The sequence below is a fragment of the Oncorhynchus gorbuscha genome, linkage group LG24 (genome assembly GCF_021184085.1).
Source record: "Oncorhynchus gorbuscha isolate QuinsamMale2020 ecotype Even-year linkage group LG24, OgorEven_v1.0, whole genome shotgun sequence".
Lineage (NCBI taxonomy): Eukaryota > Metazoa > Chordata > Actinopteri > Salmoniformes > Salmonidae > Oncorhynchus > Oncorhynchus gorbuscha.
The window spans coordinates 41,377,710-41,400,192 of record NC_060196.1 but is presented as its reverse complement, the minus strand read 5'-3'; the positions used below and the strand labels follow the sequence as shown (position 1 = coordinate 41,400,192).

Genomic DNA, 22,483 nt, shown 5'->3' with positions numbered 1-22,483 from the left:
GGTGGTGAGTCATGTTGGAGAAGCTCTTGTCTCATGTTGGTAGGCCCCTAGACGGAAGATGGAGGCACCATGCCCTTCCAGGGGCCTCTTTTCTTTCCTAACATCTTTAATGAGAAAGTTTTGGGACTAACTCCACTCCACCAACTTCAACCCTCCTCTCCACCCTCCACCACTCTCCACCCTGCACCCTGAACTAGCCCCCCTTCTGTCCCTCTCCAGCATCCCACAGGAAATTACATCATCTTGGTGATTTAGATGGCATGCGGCTAGCGTCACCCAAACAGTATGCTGACAAAATGACTTGTGTGATGTAGATATTAACTAATGTGGGGACTCTAGATTTACTGTGTGGCTCACGCAACCAGGAGTCTGCGATCAGCCCAGTTGGCCCGGCGGTACTGACATTCTGGGGCCCGGCCCAGACACATCAGCACTGGGTTGGGGTTGGGTTCCTGAACAGCCAATCTATGAGGTAGGAGACATGAGCCACCGTAGTGAATTGCAAACCTGTGTTAGCATTGGCTGTATTAGTGTGTGTCGTGCTGAGCCTGTTCCAGGCGATAATAGGCACATTGGTCAGTCAATCGTCTGAGGCCCTGTGGATTACCAGTTGTGTGTGTGTGTGTGTGTGTGTGTGTGTGTGTGTGTGTGTGTGTGTGTGTGTGTGTGTGTGTGTGTGTGTGTGTGTGTGTGTGTGTGTGTGTGTGTGTGTGTGTGTGTGTGTGTGTGTGTGTGTATGCTCGCGTGACATCTTTAGGTCGGTCGTCCACAGGGCCTCATCTGGCTATAAATAACACCACTTTCTTGCTGGAGGAGAACTACCTGTGTACTGAACTTCCCACCCAGAGAGGGGGAGGAGCTGTGTCTTTCATCCTCCATGACATGTTAGTCTTGTCTTCAACTAGAGATGAAATGTGGAGGATTCAGCCGTGGTCAACCTCTAGATCCATATGTTCAGCTTTCCTTAGGATCCTGATTATTATGATATTGTTTTACAATAGTGGTTCTTACAGTATAGCACAATGTGAGTGAGAGAGAAAGACAGAAGGAAGCAAAGAGAGAAAGAGACAGACAGGCAGACAGGCGAAGTGGGTTTCCGGTGTTTGGCCCTGTACAGGCTGGATTGAGGGTTTGGACTGTGAGTAACAGCATTGTATATTTTATTTTCATATACTCTGTATATTCTTATACTCTGCCTTATATGGAGTCCTGTACCAAGGTCAGAGACTATGGGGTAGGTGAATGTCATGTTTCCTCTAATCCGACCCAGCAGACTGTTTTAAAATGAAAATACATTAAAAAAATCAAACGTAAAAAGTTTTGTGTTGTCCTCCAGACAGAACTGAGAGAACAGGCTCTGCACTCTGTCAGACTCCCACAAGTGGTGTTTTAAACACATCTGTTTATCACAGTGTTTATGACAGGCAGTGTGATCACAGAAACAGATTTACCAACTATTTACCCTTCACCGTCCCCATCATCACGATAAAGAGGATGATCTCCTCTAAAATCAAACTTTCAGATAAATACCCTTGTGTGTGTGTGTGTGTGTGTGTGTGTGTGTGTGTGTGTGTGTGTGTGTGTGTGTGTGTGTGTGTGTGTGTGTGTGTGTGTGTGTGTGTGTGTGTGTGTGTGTGTGTGTGTGTGTGTGTGTGTGTGTGTGTCCACGTCTGTATTACCTATGTACACAGAGGGAAGTAGAGAGAGTGTAGCTATCTAACATTGAATGTTTTCCCTTAATTGGGCTTACAGTGTTTTGGATGAATCAGTTCTGTAAAGAGGTCAATCTGGCTCCATGTAAACATGGCTCAGCACTGCGACATGGCCCATTAGTTAAGAAAATGCTGCATTCTGGCCTTTTTGATTGTACGTGCTGTATTTACGACCACACCACAACGCGAACATGGCAGACATGATGCTGTGTGTGTACGCTCTCTATCTGATCGGCGTTCTAGGGTCATTAAAAAAAACTGTGCCCCTGATTAGAGAACAAATAGGACTATCTCTCTGTGTGTGTGTGTGTGTGTATGTGTGTGTGTGTGTGTGTGTGTGTGTGTGTGTGTGTGTGTGTGTGTGTGTGTGTGTGTGTGTGTGTGTGTGTGTGTGTGTGTGTGTGTGTGTGTGTGTGTGTGTGTGTGTGTGTGTGTGTGTGTGTGTGTGTGTGTGTGTGTGTGTGTGTGTGAACATGTGGGCTGGTGATTTACGGGCAGAATTAAACACTTAGCCTCAACTGGTGTCTTGTTTAAAACAGGCTGATTGAAAAACCTCATGTATAAACATAAGGGATTCTAGGTTTTGTGTCCAATCTGTGAGAAAGCTCTGTGCTGGTTTTGGGGGTGAACCAAGCAATGCTTTTGTTCTTGACCAGCTGCGTCTCAGGATCCTGGGTAGGTGTATCAGCTGTTTTAGAGCAGGACTGGAGCAAAAGCCTGCATACACAGTTGGCCCAGTTGGTCACCCCTGATTTAAGGAGCAGCCTATAGGACCTTGGATGGAGTTCAGAGGCAGACCTTATACTCTCCAGCTGATGTTACTGTACAGATATCGGTTCTTCATTTGAGACCGTTTGCTACAGCAGGAAAATCAAAGGAGATGTGGATTATAGTTCATGGACATTTTTGTAGGGGTTAATTGAATCAAGTCTGGAATTTCAAAGTGGAAATGACCAGCTTCAGAAGCCTTTTTAAACCTCAGAAACATTACAAGTTTTACGTTTCCTTCTTTGCAGGACAGTTCTCCTGGAACAGGGTGATCAAAATACGATCCTATACCTGTATTATCTGGACCTTAGTGTGTAGTATCACACCAGACCAGTAGAGGGCAGTGTGTTCATAAAGTAGCCGACTATGTTTATGTTTTATTGAAAACAATTATATTTAACCTTTATTTAACTAGTCAAGTCAGTTTAGAACAAATTCTTATTTATAATGACGGCCTAACCCGGCCAAACCTGGACGATGTTGGGCCAATTGTGTGCCGCGCTACGGGACTACCAATCACGGCCGGATGTGACACAGCCTGGATGATGCAAACCTTGGGCCATCAAATACACTTTAAGGATCAAATTGAATGTGACCCATTCAGTTCCTATGGGCATGACACCTCCGCTGTAGTAAATTGGGATCCAGTCTCAGAGTGCATGGTCTGGTATGTTCTGTATAGGCATTGCATAGTCACCAGCCCCCATTGAACCACAGTTTATATATTGGAACATATTAATCATTGGACATGATCAGAAATGCAGGGAATGCGTGCAACACATTTAGGAGAAATACATTTGTTATATTCTGTGGCGGCAAGAAAACCGCTAGATGAATAAATCATACATTTAAAAACCATTAGTCATACACTTAGATCTATGCGGGTAATAGTAGTTGCTTAGTACAAAGCCATTTGCAGAATGAAATAGCAGTTAGGAAGTTGGCCAGAGAGCCTGAAGAAGAGAAGTAGAGGAAACCATTCAACCATATGGCATGTCAGCTTTAGAATGAAAAGGAGTGAGGTAGGGAGGTAGGGAGGGAGGGAGGGAGGGAAGGAGAGAAAGAGGTGGGGAAGGAAGGGAGGGAGGGAATGAGAGAGAGGGAGGGGAGAGAATGAGAGAGAGAGGGAGGGAGGGAGGTGGGGGAGGGGAGAGAACTAGAATGGGAGAGGGAGGGAGGGACGGAAGGAGAGAGAGAGGGAGGGGGAGAGAGAGAGGGAGGGAAGGAAAGAGAGAGGTAGGGGGAAGGAGAGTGAGAGGAAGGGAGGGAAGGAGAGAGAGGTGGGGGGAAGGGAAGGAGAGAGAGAGGGAGGGGGAAGGAGAGAGAGAGGGAGGGAAGGAGAGAGAGGTGGGGGGAAGGAAAGAGAGAGGTAGGGGGAAGGAGAGTGAGAGGTGGAGGGAGGGGAAGGAGAGAGAGGGAGGGGGAAGGAGAGAGAGAGGGAGGGAGGGAAGGAGAGAGAGAGGTGGGGGGAAGGGAAGGGGAGAGAGAGAGGGGGGAAAGGGAAGGAGAGAGAGAGGGAGGGAAAGAGAGAAGGAGGGAGGGAGAGAGAGGGAGGGAAGGAGAGAGAGAAGTGGGGGAAGGAGAGGGAGGGGAGAGAGAGGGGAAGTGGAGAGAGAGAGAGGTAGGGAGGGAGGGAAGGAGAGAGAGTTAGGGAGGGAAGGAGAGAGAGCGGGGGAGAGAGGGGGAGAGAATGAGAATGAGAGAGGTAGGGAGGAAGGAAGGAGAGAGAGAGGGAGAGGGAAGGAGAGTGAGAGGTGGGGGAAGGGAAGGAGAGAGAGGGAGGGGGAAGGAGAGGGAGAGGGAGGGGGAGAGAACGAGAATGAGAGAGGTAGGGAGGGAGGGAGAGAGAGAGGTGGGGGAGAGAGAGGGGGAGAGAACGAGAGAGAGAGAGGGTTGGGGGAAGGAGAGGGAGGGGAGAGAGAGAAAGTGGAGAGAGAGAGAGAGGTAGGGAGGGAAGGGGAGAGAGAGGGAAGGGAGAGAGAGAGGAGGGGAGAGATCGAGAATGAGAGAGGTAGGGAGGGAAGGTAAGAGAGAGGGAGGGGGTAGGAGAGTGAGAGGGAGGGGGAAGGAGAGTGAGAGGGAGGGGGAGAGAACGAGAATGATAGAGTTAGGGAGAGATCGAGAGAGAGAGAGGTGGGGGGAAGGAGAGGGAGGGGAGAGAGAGGAAGTGGAGAGAGAGAGAGGTAGGGAGGGAAGGAGAGAGAGAGGTAGGGAGGAGGGAAGGAGAGCGAGAGGGAGGGGATAGAGAGAAGGGGGAGAGAACGAGAATGAGAGCGGTAGGGAGGGAAGGAGAGAGAGAGTGAGGGGGGGAAGGAGAGGGAGAGGGAGGGGGAGAGGGGAGGAGAGTGAGAGGGAGGGGGAGAGAATGACAATGAGAGAGGTAGGGAGGGAGGGAAGGAGAGAGAGAGGTGTGGGAGAGAACGAGAGATAGAGAGGTAGGGAGGGAAGGAGAGACAGAGGTGGGGGAAGGAGAGGGAGGGGAGAGAGAGAGGAAGTGGAGAGAGAGAGAGAGAGGGGTAGGGAGGGAGGGAAAGAGAGTTAGGGAGGGAAGGAAAGAGAATGGGAGGGGAGAGAGAGGGGGAGAGAATGAGAATGAGATAGGTAGGGAGGGGAGGAAGGAGAGAGAGGTAGGGGGAGAGAACGAGAATGAGAGAGGCAGGGAGGGAAGTAGAGTGAGAGGGAGGGGAGAGAACGAGAATGAGAGAGGTAGGGAGGGAAGGAGAGAGAGAGGTGGGGGGAAGGAGAGTGAGAGGGAGGGGAGAGAGTGGGAGGGAGAGAGAGGAAGTGGAGTGAAAGAGAGAGAGCGAGATCGGGACTGAAGAAGAGAGAGAGAGAGAAAGACAGACAGGGAGAGTCAGAAGCAGAGAGAAAGAGTGAGAGAGTGAGAAGCAGAGAGAAAGAGAGACAGGGAGAGTCAGAAGCAGAGAGAAAGAGAGACAGGGAGAGTCAGAAGCAGAGAGAAAGAGAGACAGGGAGAGTCAGAAGCAGAGAGAAAGAATGAGAAGTTGGAAAGACAGGAGGATTTACAATAATAGATCATACAAAAAAACAAAAAGACTAACTTATTTATCGATATGACTACTGACTGTCAGTGGATTTTGTGTTTGTTAGAAACCAATCAGTTTAAGAAGGTTTGACAATGTGGCGTATACAACATGGAATACTTTATTCCTGATAGTGGTGAAGAGAGTTTGAGTCACACACTTGAGTCAGATGGTCTCACATAGATACACACTCTGCACAGTGTCAAATATCTGCTGTATTCATACTGTATTACGGACTTGAACCCGATTGAGCATCTCTGGAGAGACCTGAAAATAGCTGTGTTGCGACGCTCCCAATCCAACGTGACAGAGCTAGAGAGGATCTGCAGAGAAGAATGGGAGAAACTCCCCAAATACAGGTGTGCCAAGCTTGTAGCGTCATACTCAACGACTTGAGGCTGTAATCGCTGCCAGAGGTGCTTCAACAAAGTACTGAGTAAAGGGTCTGAATACTTGTGTAAATGTGATATTTCAGTTTTTTATTTGTAATAAATTTGCACACATTTCTAACCTGTTTTTACTTTGTAATGATGGGGTATTGTGTGTAGATTGATGAGAGGAAAAAACAATTGAATCCATTTCAGAATAAGGCTGTAATGTAACAAAATGTGGAAAAGGTCTAGGGGTCTGAATACCTTCCCAATGCACTGTTAATTATACTGTATGTTATATATTTTAAAAAGTCTGAATTGCTTTTACATTTGTTGAAATAACATTATCTCTGTGTTATGATTCATTGAATATACCATGACAACTATGAAACATGACGTTGTTGTAGAAAGAGTCTGAAACGTCTTTACATGCTTTGAAATAGTTGTATCTCTGTGAAACAGTAGCTGGCATCTACTGAAGAAAGATGCCACGGCTGTTGAGTCTATCTGATACAGTGGCTGACGGAGGGATTTACAGTTAGTCACACACACACACACACACACACACACACACACACACACACACACACACACACACACACACACACACACACACACACACACACACACACACACACACACACACACACACACACACACACACACACACACACACACACACACACACACACACACACACACACACACACACACACACACACACACACACACACACACACACACACACAAAGGCCTATGCACACACACATAAACACACACACACATAAACACATACACGCACACATAAACACATACACGCACACATAAACACATACACGCACACACACTCCTACTCCATTTCTGATATCACAAAGCAACAGAGTTAGTTTCTATTTCATTGAGGAAGGATCCAGGGAAACTCTCTTTGAGGCTCAACAATAAAAGCACCACAATAAAGCAACAGAACCAAAGTTAGGCTTCATTACTGTTCTTCCTTTGGAAAGTTGACGTTTTAAAACTCATCAAATGAATATGTAGCCATTTAAAACTTCAGACTGCATTGAAGTTGAAGTTCAGAGAAATCCCAGTGCAAAAGACAGAACAGGCAACTAAACATAGCAGGCCGCAAGTAAACTGTATTGATTTATTTAACCATTATTTAACTAGGCAAGTCAGTTAAGAACAAATTCTGATTTAAAGGAACTGCAGCCTATACACATTATTGATGTTTATTTCAGTTTATTTTAACATGAAACATTTTAAGACTAAAATCTGAAGATGATTCAACAAATTACAAGCACAATTTTGATCCATATGTATATTTGAATTGTAACTGTTGCATCACAACAAACGAAGCTATTGAGGTTAGTGAGGGACTACTGTTTCTACTGCATCGCCTGCTGGCGGGATGTGAGCTCTGTAGGTAATGCACAGCCTATCCTTCTCACACTGTCAACCCAGACTGATTGACAAAGCCAGGTTGCAGGGTGAACCAACAGCAGCAGTTAAATGTCTATCATATTCACTATAGAGGTTATATAAACACACACACAGATACACACACCGCTTCAACCCCTCACACACATATTGACACACACCTGCAACAGCCCACAGTGTGAAAAAGGGGAAAGGACTCACCTGTTGAAAATCCAACCGGGTGTAAGTTACGGAGGGTTAGGGGTCTCCGTTGTGGTGTGAGAGGGTCTGCAAAGGAGTTCCAGGCTGAGCTGGGGAGCAACATCTACCCCTAGGGGCACAACATCTACCCCTAGGGGCACCTACCTTCATTCTACTGTACAGCCGGCCTCCATACCCCAGACCAAAACGAAACCATATAATCATAAATAATCAACGAGGGCTTAAACCCACAAATCACTTTACACAGTTACTAATTGGCCTAATTTGTGAACACAGTGTTTTTCTACAGGACCCCTAGCTCCAGGACCCCAAGCTCCAGGACCCCTAGTTTCAGGACCCCTAGCTCCAGGACCCCTAGCTCCAGGACCCCTAGCTTCAGGACCCCTAGCTCCAGGACCCCAAGCTCCAGGACCCCTAGCTTCAGGACCCCTAGCTCCAGGAACCCTAGCTCCAGGACCCCTAGCTTCAGGACCCCTAACTCCAGGACCCCTAGCTTCAGGACCCCTAGCTCCAGGACCCCTAGCTTCAGGACCCCTAACTCCAGGACCCCTAGCTTCAGGACCCCTAGCTCCAGGACCCCTAGCTCCAGGACCACCGGATGTGCTTGTGCAGCCTAAGAATCTTTGTATACGGCTACAGCGCTGAGAAAACTCTACTCTAACAACGCATGGTATCCAAAGTGCTAGTTATGTTATAGTATTTAGTATGTAGAAATTCATTTGATGGAATTTCTACAAATCTGTTTGAAATTATGAATCGCATAATACTGATAACTTTGCACTGAAATATATAACATTTCTAAGAATCACAGTGCACTGATATATATATATATATAGTAGCTATGACAAGACTTTGGTATCAAAGTCTCTTATTTCCATTGTAACATTTGATCTCCTTGTTTGTGACGTCTTCTTCACACATCTCCTCTGTTATATTCCCATCGCTACAAAACCACCACCTTGGGAATATATGGATATTTTCACTTGATACCAAAGGCATTTTTCCTTGAGGTCATTTTTCCGTATACAATTGTAAATGAAAAGCTGGTGAAAACAACAGCCAAATGAATCAGGTAGGTGGTACAGATTTGTTTGTTTCTGATAAAAAAGTTGATATTTATCAGTCAAGTACAGGGCCACATACAGAAAACATATTTTCAAACCACCTACACACCTAAATATTAATGCATCAGCCCCTATTTCAGTAAACACACAAATAGCAGATAATGTTGGGGTGTTGAACCCCCGAACCCCCATATCCAACCCCCTGAAGTATGACGCAACACTGCACTTCTAAGAAAGTGTATAGACGGGGGTCGGGTGGTTTCAAAATGAATTGCCCATTATTTCCTGAGGCCAGGCCATTGGAATGGTTCAGATTGATTGTGCGTTGCGTTTTGGAGGAAGATCGTATACATGTGGTCAGTAGCCTAGCAGTGAGCCAGTGACCCGGCCTCCCTCTCACGTTACGTCCTATATATAACATCCCCCCTCCTCGGCCTCCTCCCACCCACCCACCCTCCCTCCCTCCCTCCCTCTCTCTATCTCTCTCTCTCCCAACTTCCCTGGAACCACCTTCTCCCTGGAACCACTCTGGCCTCAGCCGTCTCTCTTCTCCTCCGTCTCTCCTCTCCTCTGTCTTTCCTCTCCGTCTACCATCTCAGCATAGTCAGTGTTTACCAGCGCTGCGCCTGGCAACAAGTTGCATGCTCAGGATTACAGGAGGCCTTACCTTTCAACCACTGTGAGCTCTGCCTTCCTGCTTCGATCTCTCTCCCTGGGAACTAACGCGGGGCACACGGAGGTGCGAGGTAAGAGAGAGCCGTGGAGGAGAGCCCTGATTTGAGGCGCCGTGTCCGCACACCTCCCTCAACTGGCTTCAGTCCTCTCTACTCTCTCTCTGTCTTGTGGTCTCTATTAGTGTCTGGTTGTTCCTGGAGGTTTTGGTGGTTGTGTGTGTGGTGGATTTAGGGGAGTTCGTCTCACGGGTGGATCTCGTGGAGCACCGTAATGGATCACTCCCTGTTTGGGTGCCTCCGTAGTCCCCACGCCCCGGCCCAGGGCCTGCACCCCCACCCTGCCTTTACCCAGTCCCCGCTGGTGCTGCACGGACGCTCCGACCACATCTCCTACTCCAACCTGCCCGACTCCTCGCCCCCCTGTGGGGGGTACCCTGGACCTGGGGGGGAGGAGGCGTACGGAGGGCAGCAACACCACCATCGTGGAGGACACCTCCATCAGCATCAACAGCACCCCCACCACTCACAGCACCAGGCCCACCAGACCCCCTGGCATGTCCCCCAGATTCCCTCACCCAACACCAGTCATGGCCTCTGCCTGCCTCCTCCGGACAGGCAAGTCTCAGAACTGTGTGGTGGAGGGATCGTGAATCTGTGTGGATTCCAGACTAACCACGGTCTAGGAGGTAGTAGTGACCCTACAGGTGTGTCGTGTGTTCCTGGGGACGTTGGACGACAGACGATGTCCCCGGACGAGACGGAACAGAGACGGAACAGTAAAGGAAAAGATGACTTGCACAGCTCAGGTAAGATGAGGACAATGAGGACATTATTCTCTCCTCTTCTCTTAATTCTCTTAGCTTTGACTTCAGTGTCACGCTCTGACCTTAGTTATCTGTTTTATGTATTATTTTGGTCAGGTCAGGGTGTGACGAGGGTGGGTATGTGTGTTTTTGTCCTGTCTAGGGTTATTGTATATCTATGGGGTTTTTGTATGTCTAGGTAATGTAGGTCTATGGTGGCCTAAATTGGTTCCCAATCAGAGGCAGCTGTTTATCGTTGTCTCTGATTGGGGATCCTATTTAGGTTGCCATTTTCCATTTTGGTTTTGTGGGTTATATTCTATGTTTAGTTGCCTGTTCAGTATTCTCTCTTTTATTAAAGAGTTCTGTTCGCTTACCACGCTGCACCTTGGTCTCCTCTTTATGACCACCACGACATTCAGTCTCAAGGTTTTGGTAGTTTCTTTCAAAACTATCTGGGGAGTTTTCATCACATAGCGAGGGAGTATAATGATTTGAAGTGTTTGGTTTGTCTATTCTTATATTTCTGTGTCAGCAGACAGTTCCACAGATGTTGAAACATCAGAGAACAGTGTGTGATACAGTAATAAAACATCTATTTGTTGCATTCTTGTTAATTGGCTAATGTTTCCATGATCACTGAACGCGCTGCAGTTTTATGTGTCAGTGATCCTACATTGGAGAACCTCGTGAGAAGTTAAGATTCCAGCGCATACCTTTTAGTTTGAAAGTAAGTTCTTAGTTTTAACCTCACTTCCTAGTAGGCTTGTTTGAGCGTTTGGGCCTTGTTTTTACAGTAGTTGTCCGGATAATACTGATGGCTATATGCCAATACTTTTGTGGTATAAATATTCAACTTCAAGGTTATTTGAAATAGACTTAGTTCTGATGATTAAAACTGATGTCTTATTCAATTACAGACTGCTTGATGCTCATAGTTTAATGTTAAATAAAATGTTGTTTTCTTAATTGTCTAATTGCAAATGTAATTTATTAATTTCAATTACCAGCTACTGCACAAAGGATAGCTGTAATTTAACACTTAACTGTACTAACATACCGGGAAGACATTTCACTATAGGACCTTATGTTATAGCTTCTTTAAATATCTTATATTATCTTGATACATTGATTGTCTTATATTAGCTTATCTCAACTGTTTTCCAAACTGTATTGACATTCATTCATCTACGGAAAGTGTTTACAAATTAACGAGGTAGAATTAGGCTTGGAACTTGATTTGCAAATTCATATTTAAAATAAATGCAGGCAAGCGCTTCTTAGAAACAACATCTTATTGTGTGAAACCCTAGGCAGCAAGGCCATAAACATCAAATATGATATTGTACTTCATTTCACCCAAGTGCAATTAATACAATTATTCTCATACCATCATTTTGTTTCCTTTTCAGTAGAACAAAATATATTAAATTAAAGAATCTATTAAGGAAATATTTTTGGGAAGCAAAATTATCAAAATTCAATTAAACCATTGGACTAAAAAAAGGTTAAATTATCTTTATAAATGCTAGGGTCAATAGTCATACTATTCCATTGACAATCTTATATAAAGACATGAGCTAGTGAGATACATTACTGATTTGCAGTCATCTTCTGTTATGTGAAGCATTAGATCCATTGCCTTTCCATTTGTCTCAACAACAGATTGATACTCTCTCAGCGGTACTGTAATCAGGGTGATGATTTACCTCTGCCGTTTGCAATATATACATAGATGGATTGACTCACTTTTACCTCAGTCTACCATTCTAATTAGACTATTAAACTGTTTCTCCTTTAATGTTCTCCAATCTCAACAGCCCTCAAACCAATGTTATAGGTTATAGCCTGGGACAGCCAAGTTTTTCTTTGTCTCTCTCTTCAAGCTCCCAGGGATAATCAACAGTGACATTTTCCTCCAGGGTATTAATGTCCTACCAGTGTTATTTCTGTGAAGCCACCTTTTAAACTGTTAGAACGGCCACACCTGGGCTTTTTGATAGGTTTAAACCTACATAGTATTTATGGCTGTAGAATGTATGTACCTATAGCATTAGCCGCAACAGCTGTGCGCAAAAGCAGGCTTATAATGGTAGTGGAGAATTCATCCATACTACTTTTGGATACCACTGCAATATGGATGATAGAATGGAACGGAATGGAACGGAATGGAACGGAATGGAATGCAACGGAATATAACTTTATTGCCCATTAGAGACAGAAATTCTCATTTTTGTGCAGTGAAGAGTTACATAATAAAAAGGGTTTATGTTAGGTCCCATTTCCACATTTGTTAAACAGCTATTTTGAGATGAGCACAGTCAGTGGCACGTGAGAGTGTGTACATAAGTCGGTGATATAATTTTACACCCTGGCCACTGAACGCCTGTGTTGCCTTTGAGAACGCTGAGGGTGTAAGGGACAAACTGATCTGGACCCCGGGTGGAGTCTCAAAATGGCCAATGGCTAAATGCGTTGGACTCGTCATTCAGGGCACCGCACTAGACCTAATATGGCTGTATATGGCTGTAGCCCTCATTATTATCGACAGACACCATAGTAATGCACGTTCTATCCATTTAGAGACTAGACACATCAGGTCCTTAATAAGTTACTAGCACAGTGGCTGTACTTCCTGGTGGCTACATGTATGCAAACACAAGGGCTGATTCAGGACATCGGCGTAGGGTCACGACAAGAGGACTGCTCTCCGTATCCAGAAGCCATTTCACTGACACCTGCTTTCAGTGGCGTCGTGCAACAACACATTTTATTGGGGCACTGATAGGATGGGCACATTTGATTTGCACGTATCTGTGTTATTCTCCCAGCAAGCACACGTGCAATTGTGTCCAGTAGTTAACTTTCCTCCTTCACTTCCCATCTCTCAGGTCAGTTTTACACCAGGGTGCAATTCTGATTGACAGGTAGTAGAAGTCTGAAACATAACCCAGGAGTTGCCATGGACATTTGGAACACCTTTAACACAAATCACATTTCCTTATTTTCGATGGCACATTACAAAAGGCAACATGGTATTTTTTAAAGTTTCTATTTCTGATGAGGCAAGGGTATAACAATGAGGTGGCAATAGTGAAATAATAGGTGAAATTCACCTTGGTAAATAACAAAGAATGCAAAACAAAGTTTAAAATGTATTGTAGATTAATTTTGTGGGAATATTAAAGGAGTATTGCAATATATTGTACGGTATAAATCATTAAACAATTGTTTCAAATTAAATATAATCCCCAAACTGTGTGAAAGACAATTTGTTTGAAAACTTATTTCCAGAAACTTCTTTGTCCCATATTCTGTTTTTACAAATGGAGGTGCCATGAATAGAGGGTACAAGCTGTGCTGTGACTGTGTGATGTGGCAGAGACAGACTCCTTTCTGACACTATTTGGTCTGTCAACATATCCAACAATCCAACATGTACAGTTGAACTAAGAAAATGTCAGCTGGTTTTGTGGCGCGGACTAAAGAACAGCACGTAAATTACAACTCCATGCATTTGACGCCCTGAAGTGTGATGTTTAGAGAAATCCATTGATGTTTGCCCAATTTTAAGCCACATCTATAAGGGAAAATATATTTGAAAGGATTTCATTAATGGACCAATTAATTGAGCAATCTGGATTAAATACAGGCAATTGGATCAAAAGGAATTACAATCTGGATTAAATACAGGCAATTGGATCAAAAGGAATTACAATCTGGATTAAATACAGCCAATTGGATCAAAATGAATTACAATCTGGATTAAATACAGGCAATTGGATCAAAAGGAATTACAATCTGGAAAGTCTTTCTCAAGTCTACTTAACGTCAATCAAATATACAACGAATCACAGACACAACATTCTCCTCCCTGTCATCGTCTGAATGGCTTTAGCCATGTAGAGTGGGCTGGTGTAAATTTTCAGACCATGCTCCATTTTATGTCTAGGCCCGTGGTTGGTGCTCAGTTTATCTGTGTATCTATTGGTCTATTGTTCAGCCTACTAGGTGATAGCTGGGAGGTCCACACCCTACTGACCCACATTACCACACCACATTATCACGCTACTACACACCCCACATAGCAGAGGCAGCATGAACCTAATTTTTATGGGGTCAGTTCATTGGCAATTTCTCGCATGGAATAGCCTTCATTTCTCAGAACAAGAATAGACACGAGTTTCAGAAGAAAGTTCTTCATTTCTGACCATTTTTTGAGCCTGTAATTGAACCCATAAATGCTGATGCTCCAGATACTCAACTATTCTAAATAAGTTTTATTGCTTATTTAATCAGCACAACAGTTTTCAGCTGTGCTAACGTAATTGCAAAAGGGTTTTCTAATGATCAATTAGCCTTTTACAATGATAAACTTGGATTAGCTAACACAACGTGCCATTGGAACACAGGATTGATGGTTGCTGATAATGTGCCTCGGTACTCCTATGTAGATATTCCATAAAAAAATCAGCCGTTTCCAGCAACAATAGTCATTTACAACATTAACAATGTCTACACTGTATTTCTGATCAATTTGATGTTATTTTAATAAATGGGCTTTTCTTTCAAAAACAAGGAAATGTATAAGTGACCCCAAACTTTTGAACGGTAGTGTACATTACCACTTCACATGACCCCACCCCGGATGGACCTCAGTTTCATCTACCCTCAGATCCACCAGAGATGAGCTCGTGGAATCACTTTTGTCTTTCAACAATAGAGCTACAGTCTTGAGTTGGCTAGCATCAAACATTACCTCACCTTTTGGATAAAACTTCTGTTTCAATGAAGTGCTAAAGTACTGGAGAGAGGCTGAGACAATTTCACCAGCTTTCCAGTTAAACAAATGATTGTTATAGGACATATTCTCTGTGTCGCCTAGGTTTCAAAGAAATGAGGCTTTGGCAAATTGATCTGTGAAATGTTCACATACAGTAAGAATGTGTTACAACTTAATGGTATTTGAGAGATATCAGTCTCTTTCTTTCTATTTTTTTAACCTTTATTTAACCAGGCAAGTCAGTTAAGAACAAATTCTTATTTTCATTGACGGCCTGGGAACAGTGGGTTAACTGCCTGTTCAGGGGCAGAATGACAGATTTGTAACTTGTCAGCTAGGGGGTTTGAACTTGCAATCTTCCGGTTCAACGCTCTAACCACTAGGCTACCCTGCCGCCCCTATGCTCTAAGGAGCGAGCAAAGATGAGTGAGTCTGTTTCGGGGAAAGAGCATATTTGGAGGTTGCCTGAGTGAGCTGGGCTCTGGGACAGTACTCCCTGCATGGCTCTTCTCATGCAGCCCCTCGCCCAGGAAGACACTATAGTGTGCGTGACCAATATCCCCATAATAAAAGGTGATTGGCACTGATAATGGTTTAGCTCTTGGTTTGTGTTTCAGCAGTTTATCACACAATCCCTTCTTCTTTCCCACCTCTTTTGTTCTCCTTTCTTTTTTGGCGACTCAACTGTGTCTGGAAAAAGTTCTGTTTTTCATTTCAGATTCCCAGGACGGGAGCTATAAGTCTGACGTGAACAGCAAGCCCAGAAAGGAGAGGACAGCGTTCACCAAGGAACAGATCCGGGAACTGGAGTCAGAGTTTGCGCACCACAACTACCTGACGAGACTGAGGCGGTATGAGATAGCAGTCAACCTCGACCTCACAGAAAGACAAGTACGTTACCTGCATATGAAAAATGCAATATATGTTGCATGTGAAAAGTGAAAAAATAATTTAATGTGAAAAAGTAAGATCTGTTGTCTTGCTAAAACAACAAGTTAATAGCAAAACACGATGCAGTTTATTTCTCCCTTTGATGATAAAATAAATCAGAAAATTGGCAGCTCATGTGTGAACAAAATAACTAAAGGAATTGCAGTTACAGGATTAATACTGTAATTACGCTAATAACTCAGACACTTGTATTCAAAGAGTCACAGTGAAGTGAACACTGAAAATGGCAGCTAACGACAGTTGATATGGATTCTATTAAAAACCTCGGAATAAAAAACCCTGTATGTTTTTGACACTAGCAAGCGCTTGGACATGTCATGCGTGTGGGCATGTGTGTGTGTGTGTGTGTGTGTGCGTGCGTGCGCGTGCGTGCGCGTGCGTGTGTGTGTGTTTGTGTGCATGCATGCGTGCGTGCGTGCGTGTGTGTGTGTGTGTGTGTGTGTGTGTGTGTGTGTGTGTGTGTGTGTGTGTGTGTGTGTGTGTGTGTGTGTGTGTGTGTGTGTGTGTGCGTGCGTGCGTGCGTGCGTGTGTGTGTGTGTGTGTGTGTGTGTGTGCCAGCACTGCTGGTCTGGCTGTCTGTGGGTGTGCAGGGACAGTCTGATGGCATGTGTCAGAGACCAGATGTTTCTCTAACTCCCTTCCAACACCAATAGGAAATACACTGGACATTAAGGGACAGATTTCCACACACTACACTCAATGGAGAACATCCATTCAAGGTGTTCTAGGAGTCTATGAGAGTATAGGTTTAATCTCCCCTTAGTGTATGGCAGTGAAAAAGCTCCTTATTCTCTGCGATATTTTATATGAAAAGAGGTAAACTTTTAATTGAAAATCATTTTTTTAAATGAATAATTTATGCCTAATCTGCCTGCATAAAACGGTTAAAAACGATGCGTTGAACTAAATGAACCTCCACACTCAGCACACCCATAAGGGCTAAATCCAACCAGAGTGTATTGGCTGCAGCCAGGCCAAGCCCAGGCAGCCAGGCAACAACCCAACCAGGAGTTGGCCCTTCCTGCTAGGAGCCCTGTCCCTCACCATCACTCCCCACTCCTTCTCATATTGATTGCCTCTCCTCTCTTCTCCACACAATCCCAATACAGGGCCCATAAATCTGGATGTGTGTGGGGGTTGATCTTGTGTGTAAGTGTGTGTGTGCGTGTGTGTGTGTGTGTGTGTGTGTGTGTGTGTGTGTGTGTGTGTGTGTGTGTGTGTGTGTGTGTGTGTGTGTGTGTGTGTGTGTGTGTGTGTGTGTGTGTGTGTGTGTGTGTGTGTGTGTGTGTGAGGGTTGACCCTGGATGTTAAACCCAGTCTAACATCCTTCTGGCTATTATCTTACAGTGCAGCTTCTATCCCCCTAATCATGCTATTAACTACTGTATAGCTTTACTAACAACGATTGTACAAGAGCCCCTCACACCCCTGGAGGTCTTGTCTCGCAACTGAACCTTGTGAATGGGTGTGTGTGGTTGTGTGTGTATGTGTGTATGTGTGTAACAACCGTCTCAGGTAACGATTTACAAATTACTTATTGCACAATTAGGACTGCACCCAAGGGCGTATACTGTGGCAGAGGAGTGTGTGTGTGTGTGTGTGTGTGTGTGTGTGTGTGTGTGTGTGTGTGTGTGTGTGTGTGTGTGTGTGTGTGTGTGTGTGTGTGTGTGTGTGTGTGTGTGTAACAACAAATTAAAGAGGACTTTTATGAGGCGGTTGACGCTTATAAGCCTGTTTATTAGAAAATTAGCCACACGTGTGTGTTTACTCTGTAAACTTAACTCCTATCTTGGGGCTGTGAGTGGCAGGCTACAATGCCTAAAATAAATCCTACAGAGGAGCATAGGGCTCCTGTGAGGTCGCTCGGACGCTGGATAAGAGGGGGTCGGGGGGATCAGGGGCTTGTTGGAGGGGGTTGCAGTTTGTGGGGCAGGGGAGGGCCAACAGGAAGGGGTAGGGTGGTGTAGGGGCGTCAGGGGGTTGGGGGATGGATGACACAAGGGCAGTAGGTGACGTGACGGGGGATGGGGGAGGGGGGGGCGGGGCTTCGCCCGGTCTCGATCCGATCGGGCCGTTTTAGGCAGCTGCTTTATCATCACAAAGAGGAGCCGCGAATACTGGAGGATCTGTGGAGTCAGGAACAAGATCCGAGGCAGGATCAGCACATACCTGGCCATGTCGAAATAAGACGCCTCAACAGTCAACACTAACCACGAAGTCCAACGTGGCTGCCAGTCGCCTGCTCAGTTCACTGTCACCCAGCGTTATACATGCTATAAACATCAGGGGCTTACTGCAGATATAGGATCTTCATTTGAGACAGTTTGCTACATTAGGAAAATAATCCTGCAGCAACAGGAATTGTGAATTATTATGTTGATTGTAATAAATGGACATTTCTTGTAGGGATTGATGACAATTTTGTTACTGCAAATCAAGTCTGAAATTACAAACTGTAGCCTTTTAAAGCTTTTAAAACTTTGAATAAACTACTGATGTGTGGGAAAATTCTCAGCAATGAAAGAGTGAAACAAAAGATCTGTATCTCCGTACACTACCTACAACGTACACAAAGGGTTCAGTGTCATCAAGCGCTACCTACAACGTACACAAAGGGTTCAGTGTCATCAAGCGCTACCTACAACGTACACAAAGGGTTGAGTGTCATCAAGCGCTACCTACAACGTACACAAAGGGTTGAGTGTCATCAAGCGCTACCTACAACGTACACAAAGGGTTCAGTGTCATCAAGCGCTACCTACAACGTACACAAAGGGTTCAGTGTCATCAAGCGCTACCTACAACGTACACAAAGGGTTCAGTGTCATCAAGCGCTACCTACAACGTACACAAAGGGTTCAGTGTCATCAAGCGCTACCTACAACGTACACAAAGGGTTCAGTGTCATCAAGCGCTACCTACAACGTACACAAAGGGTTCAGTGTCATCAAGCGCTACCTACAACGTACACAAAGGTTTTAGTGTCATCAAGCGCTACCTACAACGTACACAAAGGGTTGAGTGTCATCAAGCGCTACCTACAACGTACACAAAGGGTTGAGTGTCATCAAGCGCTACCTACAACGTACACAAAGGGTTGAGTGTCATCAAGCGCTACCTACAACGTACACAAAGGGTTCAGTGTCATCAAGCGCTACCTACAACGTACACAAAGGGTTGAGTGTCATCAAGCGCTACCTACAACGTACACAAAGGGTTGAGTGTCATCAAGCGCTACCTACAACGTACACAAAGGGTTGAGTGTCATCAAGCGCTACCTACAACGTACACAAAGGGTTGAGTGTCATCAAGCGCTACCTACAACGTACACAAAGGGTTGAGTGTCATCAAGCGCTACCTACAACGTACACAAAGGTTTCAGTGTCATCAAGCGCTACCCATAATGTACACCCAGGGTTCAGTGTCAACCTGTGAAACATACATTGTACACAGTGAGGTCAAAATGACCCAAAGCACCCTGTTGACGGCAACAGGGGATCCCAGACTCAATAGATGTGCGACTGCGACTAATGATCTTGTAGATAATTTGGCTCTCGGCTGCCAGCTCCGGTAGATGAGGTGTCGCTTGGGGTTTACATAAGATCATGCATTGAGAAGAGGCAGGTGGGGGAGCTAGTGAGGGTGTGTGGGGGGGAAGAGGCAGGTGGGGGAGCTAGAGAGGGTGTGTGGGGGGGAGCTGGTGTGTCGGAAGAAGTGTGTGTGTGTGTGTGTGTGTATGTGCGTGAAATGAGACACACACTCCTGTGGTGTGTGTGTGTGTGTGTGTGTGTGTGTGTGTGTGTTTGTGTGTGCTCTGCTGCGCTGGCAGAGGTCTGTTTCACTGAGACCGTAAATCTTCCAGTCACATACACTGATAGAGGAGGGTTCACACCAACAGATTCAGGACATTGAGTTTCCCAACACACAGTGAGATGTTAGGGCTTTACTGAGGAGGGATGTGGGAAGAGGTGGGGGGACGCTAGGGATTTACTGAGGAGGGATGGGGGAAGAGGTGGGGGGACGGTAGGGTTTTACTGAGGAGGGATGGGGAAGAGGTGGGGGGACGCTAGGGTTTTACTGAGGAGGGATGGGGGAAGAGGTGGGGGGACGCTAGGGTTTAACACACGGGTCTATTTGCCAAGAACTCAGTCTCCAGAACCCTACAACCAACGCACCCACAGTGGCATTGAGTTACCTCAGACCCTCACACTCCATATACACCCCATCTCCACTCTCTCACAACATGGCCTTAAGACTACAGTTAAACTTTGTGCAATGAAAAGTTGTTGATGTTTTCTTCATGTGGTTATTATTACTAACCTAAATATACTTTCTAAAACCTTGGCTAATATTGCCCTTGTTATTGAGAAGGGCTATGATCAACTCACTTTCCTGCAAACGATCCAAGTGTCAAACTCCAGTCCTTGAGAGCCACAGCATCTGCATGTTTTCCTTCCTCCCTAGGAGTGTCTAAATCAGACACCAAAGGAAAGAGCTGACATGAGCAGTCACTGTGGTCCACCAGGTATCGAGTTGGACCCCCCTGTCATATAACTTCCACTAATTTCCCTGTAAACCAATTGGTCTCCTCTCCTCCAGGTGAAGGTGTGGTTCCAGAACAGAAGGATGAAGTGGAAGCGTGTTAAAGGAGGTCAACAGGGGGCAGCAGCCCGGGAAAAAGAACTTGTCAACGCGAAGAAGGGAACACTTTTGCCGTCAGAGTACTGTGGCATGGTGGGAGGATTACACCACTCCTCCAGTTCCCCTGGTAATGAGGATAGTCACGACAGCGACCAGAGCTCAGAGCACGCTCAGTTATGACCCTGACCCGCCACATAGGCCACGCAGTGGTCAAAGGTAAATTTTGCAGCCATTTGGACAAACGTCAAAACTTGCAGTGAGTTGATGTGATCATGTTGCATTTGTAGGTACAGAATTACATACATAGGCCTACATACTCACTATGCTCTCATGAGTAGAAAGAAGACATGGGCTTATACTCTCTCAAGAAACAGCAACGACGGATGTTCTGACTAAAGGTGTTTGTTGATTGGCTAAGGAGTGGAGGAAGAAAGAAAAAGTAAAGGTAAGCAAGAAGAGGAAGGAATGGAATGAGGATGGAATGATCAACTGGATGTGTAAGATCAAATAAAAAAATTGATTCTTGTGAGCAAAGCCTCATGCTCCTGAGACTGTAAATTGGGAATATAACAGGATATTATTGTGAACATTCCACAAGTGCCTTGCATTGATAAAATGGCTTGGATTTTTGCACTGTCAAAGACTAAATTCTACTGTATTTTCTCGGTTTGGAATAAAACAATCATGCAATGAGCTTTAAGTAAAAATGTGGAATTGAATTGAATAGTAGGCTATTACCGCGAGTCCTATTATTCTGATTTACTTACAACATAACTGAATGATGCATATTAGTCAACATCTCCCAACTGTTGATCCATTGGTTTTACATTGTTCTCCCACTAAGTCTTAAAAGTTTACCTTTGAGTATATATATATATATATAATTTTATTACATATAAATCTGGGACATAATGGTTTCTTAAGTGAATAAAACTGATCAATCAAAAAATGTATTTGTCATTGTCAGGTTCTTGAACATTCTCACACCATTTTTATGTATATATAGCAGACATGTAAAAATGAATGAATATTGGAAATAATGAAAGCATTTATTTGCCTTCTGTATGAATGTGTATTCTAATTTGTGTTTTAGAGTGGCATTTTGGCAGTGGCAGAGCTGTAACCTCCTACGGTACACTACCAGCTGGTTTTGGCCGTGGCAGAGTCGTAGCCTCCTACAGCACAGGACCAGCTGGTTATCCAATAGCTCCGCAAGTTTGGATTTAACTGATTTGTGGCTTTCCACCTCCCACAGAATCACATACACAACATGGACAAAGTGGATTTGTGTTCAGTTGTGGTCAGACTCCATCAGACTTCAGAACCCTGCCTTCTCTCTCTCTCTGTTTTCTTGATTAGCCGACAGTCTGATTTAGCTGTTTGTATATGACATCGCCTGATTAAAGCAGAACACAGAGACACTCTTCAGGAAGTGAGTCAGAGCTGTTGGAGAATAAATGAGGATAAATGAGGAACGTATTCATGAGGCTTTATAGTGAAGCTTAGCCAAATGTCCAGCTGGAGATCCCAGAGACCTGTCTAAACAGTGTCATGATTTTTTTGAATTGAACTTCCTCCCAGTGTGGATTTGATGTGCCCATTGTGTAGACAGCTAATGACAAGCTTCTCTAATTCCATTTCAATGATACTCCACTGTTCTGTATTACAGTGTGAAGGGAAGGTTTGGTAGACAGCCTGCTGTTGTGGAATACCTCTGGACTGTGTAATGTCTGATCTTGAAGGAACCTTCTACCTTGACCCCTTCGGGAGCAGCATTCCTTCTGCAGGAAGGGTAATGTTGTCATTACAACCATCCATGCCAAGAACAACACACGTCAACTAAAGACTTTTCCACATTGGATCTGAGCGTCTCCTTTGCTTTTCCAACTGAAAGGGATTTCGGATCATTCTCAGTATAGGGTAGGTGTTGATAGATGATGTTCACTGTAGTACGATACCCCAAACTGTAGTGAAGATTGTGATTTCTGTTTCTCTCTGGTAGGAGAATATGTTTTCGATCCAGACCGACAGGAT

At 44.9% G+C, this 22,483-nt stretch overlaps 1 protein-coding gene across 2 annotated transcripts; it reads left to right on the top strand.

The window, feature by feature from the left end:
* The first annotated feature begins 9,123 nt into the window (after positions 1-9,123).
* Positions 9,124-21,390, top strand: LOC124013187 (homeobox protein MOX-2-like). Of its 2 annotated transcripts, XM_046327416.1 has the most exons (4): positions 9,124-10,077; positions 15,576-15,748; positions 20,408-20,665; positions 20,788-21,390. In XM_046327416.1, exons 1-3 carry the CDS (start codon positions 9,543-9,545, stop codon positions 20,627-20,629), a joined length of 930 nt encoding a protein of 309 aa, XP_046183372.1. In that variant the 5' UTR covers positions 9,124-9,542; the 3' UTR covers positions 20,630-20,665; positions 20,788-21,390. The 2 variants fall into 2 exon arrangements, with proteins under 2 accessions (XP_046183372.1, XP_046183371.1); XM_046327415.1 differs by having other exon boundaries at positions 20,408-21,390.
* The last annotated feature ends 1,093 nt before the right edge of the window (positions 21,391-22,483 follow it).

What these genes read in the sequence shown, in the direction of transcription:
- LOC124013187 (XM_046327416.1), top strand. Translation starts at nt 9,543, where the DNA reads ATGGATCACTCCCTGTTTGGGTGCCTCCGTAGTCCCCACGCCCCGGCC. An exon ending in AGATGACTTGCACAGCTCAG is followed by an intron (nt 10,078 to 15,575) that starts GTAAGATGAGGA and finishes TTTTCATTTCAG; the next exon opens with ATTCCCAGGACGGGAGCTAT. An exon ending in TCGACCTCACAGAAAGACAA is followed by an intron (nt 15,749 to 20,407) that starts GTACGTTACCTG and finishes CCTCTCCTCCAG; the next exon opens with GTGAAGGTGTGGTTCCAGAA.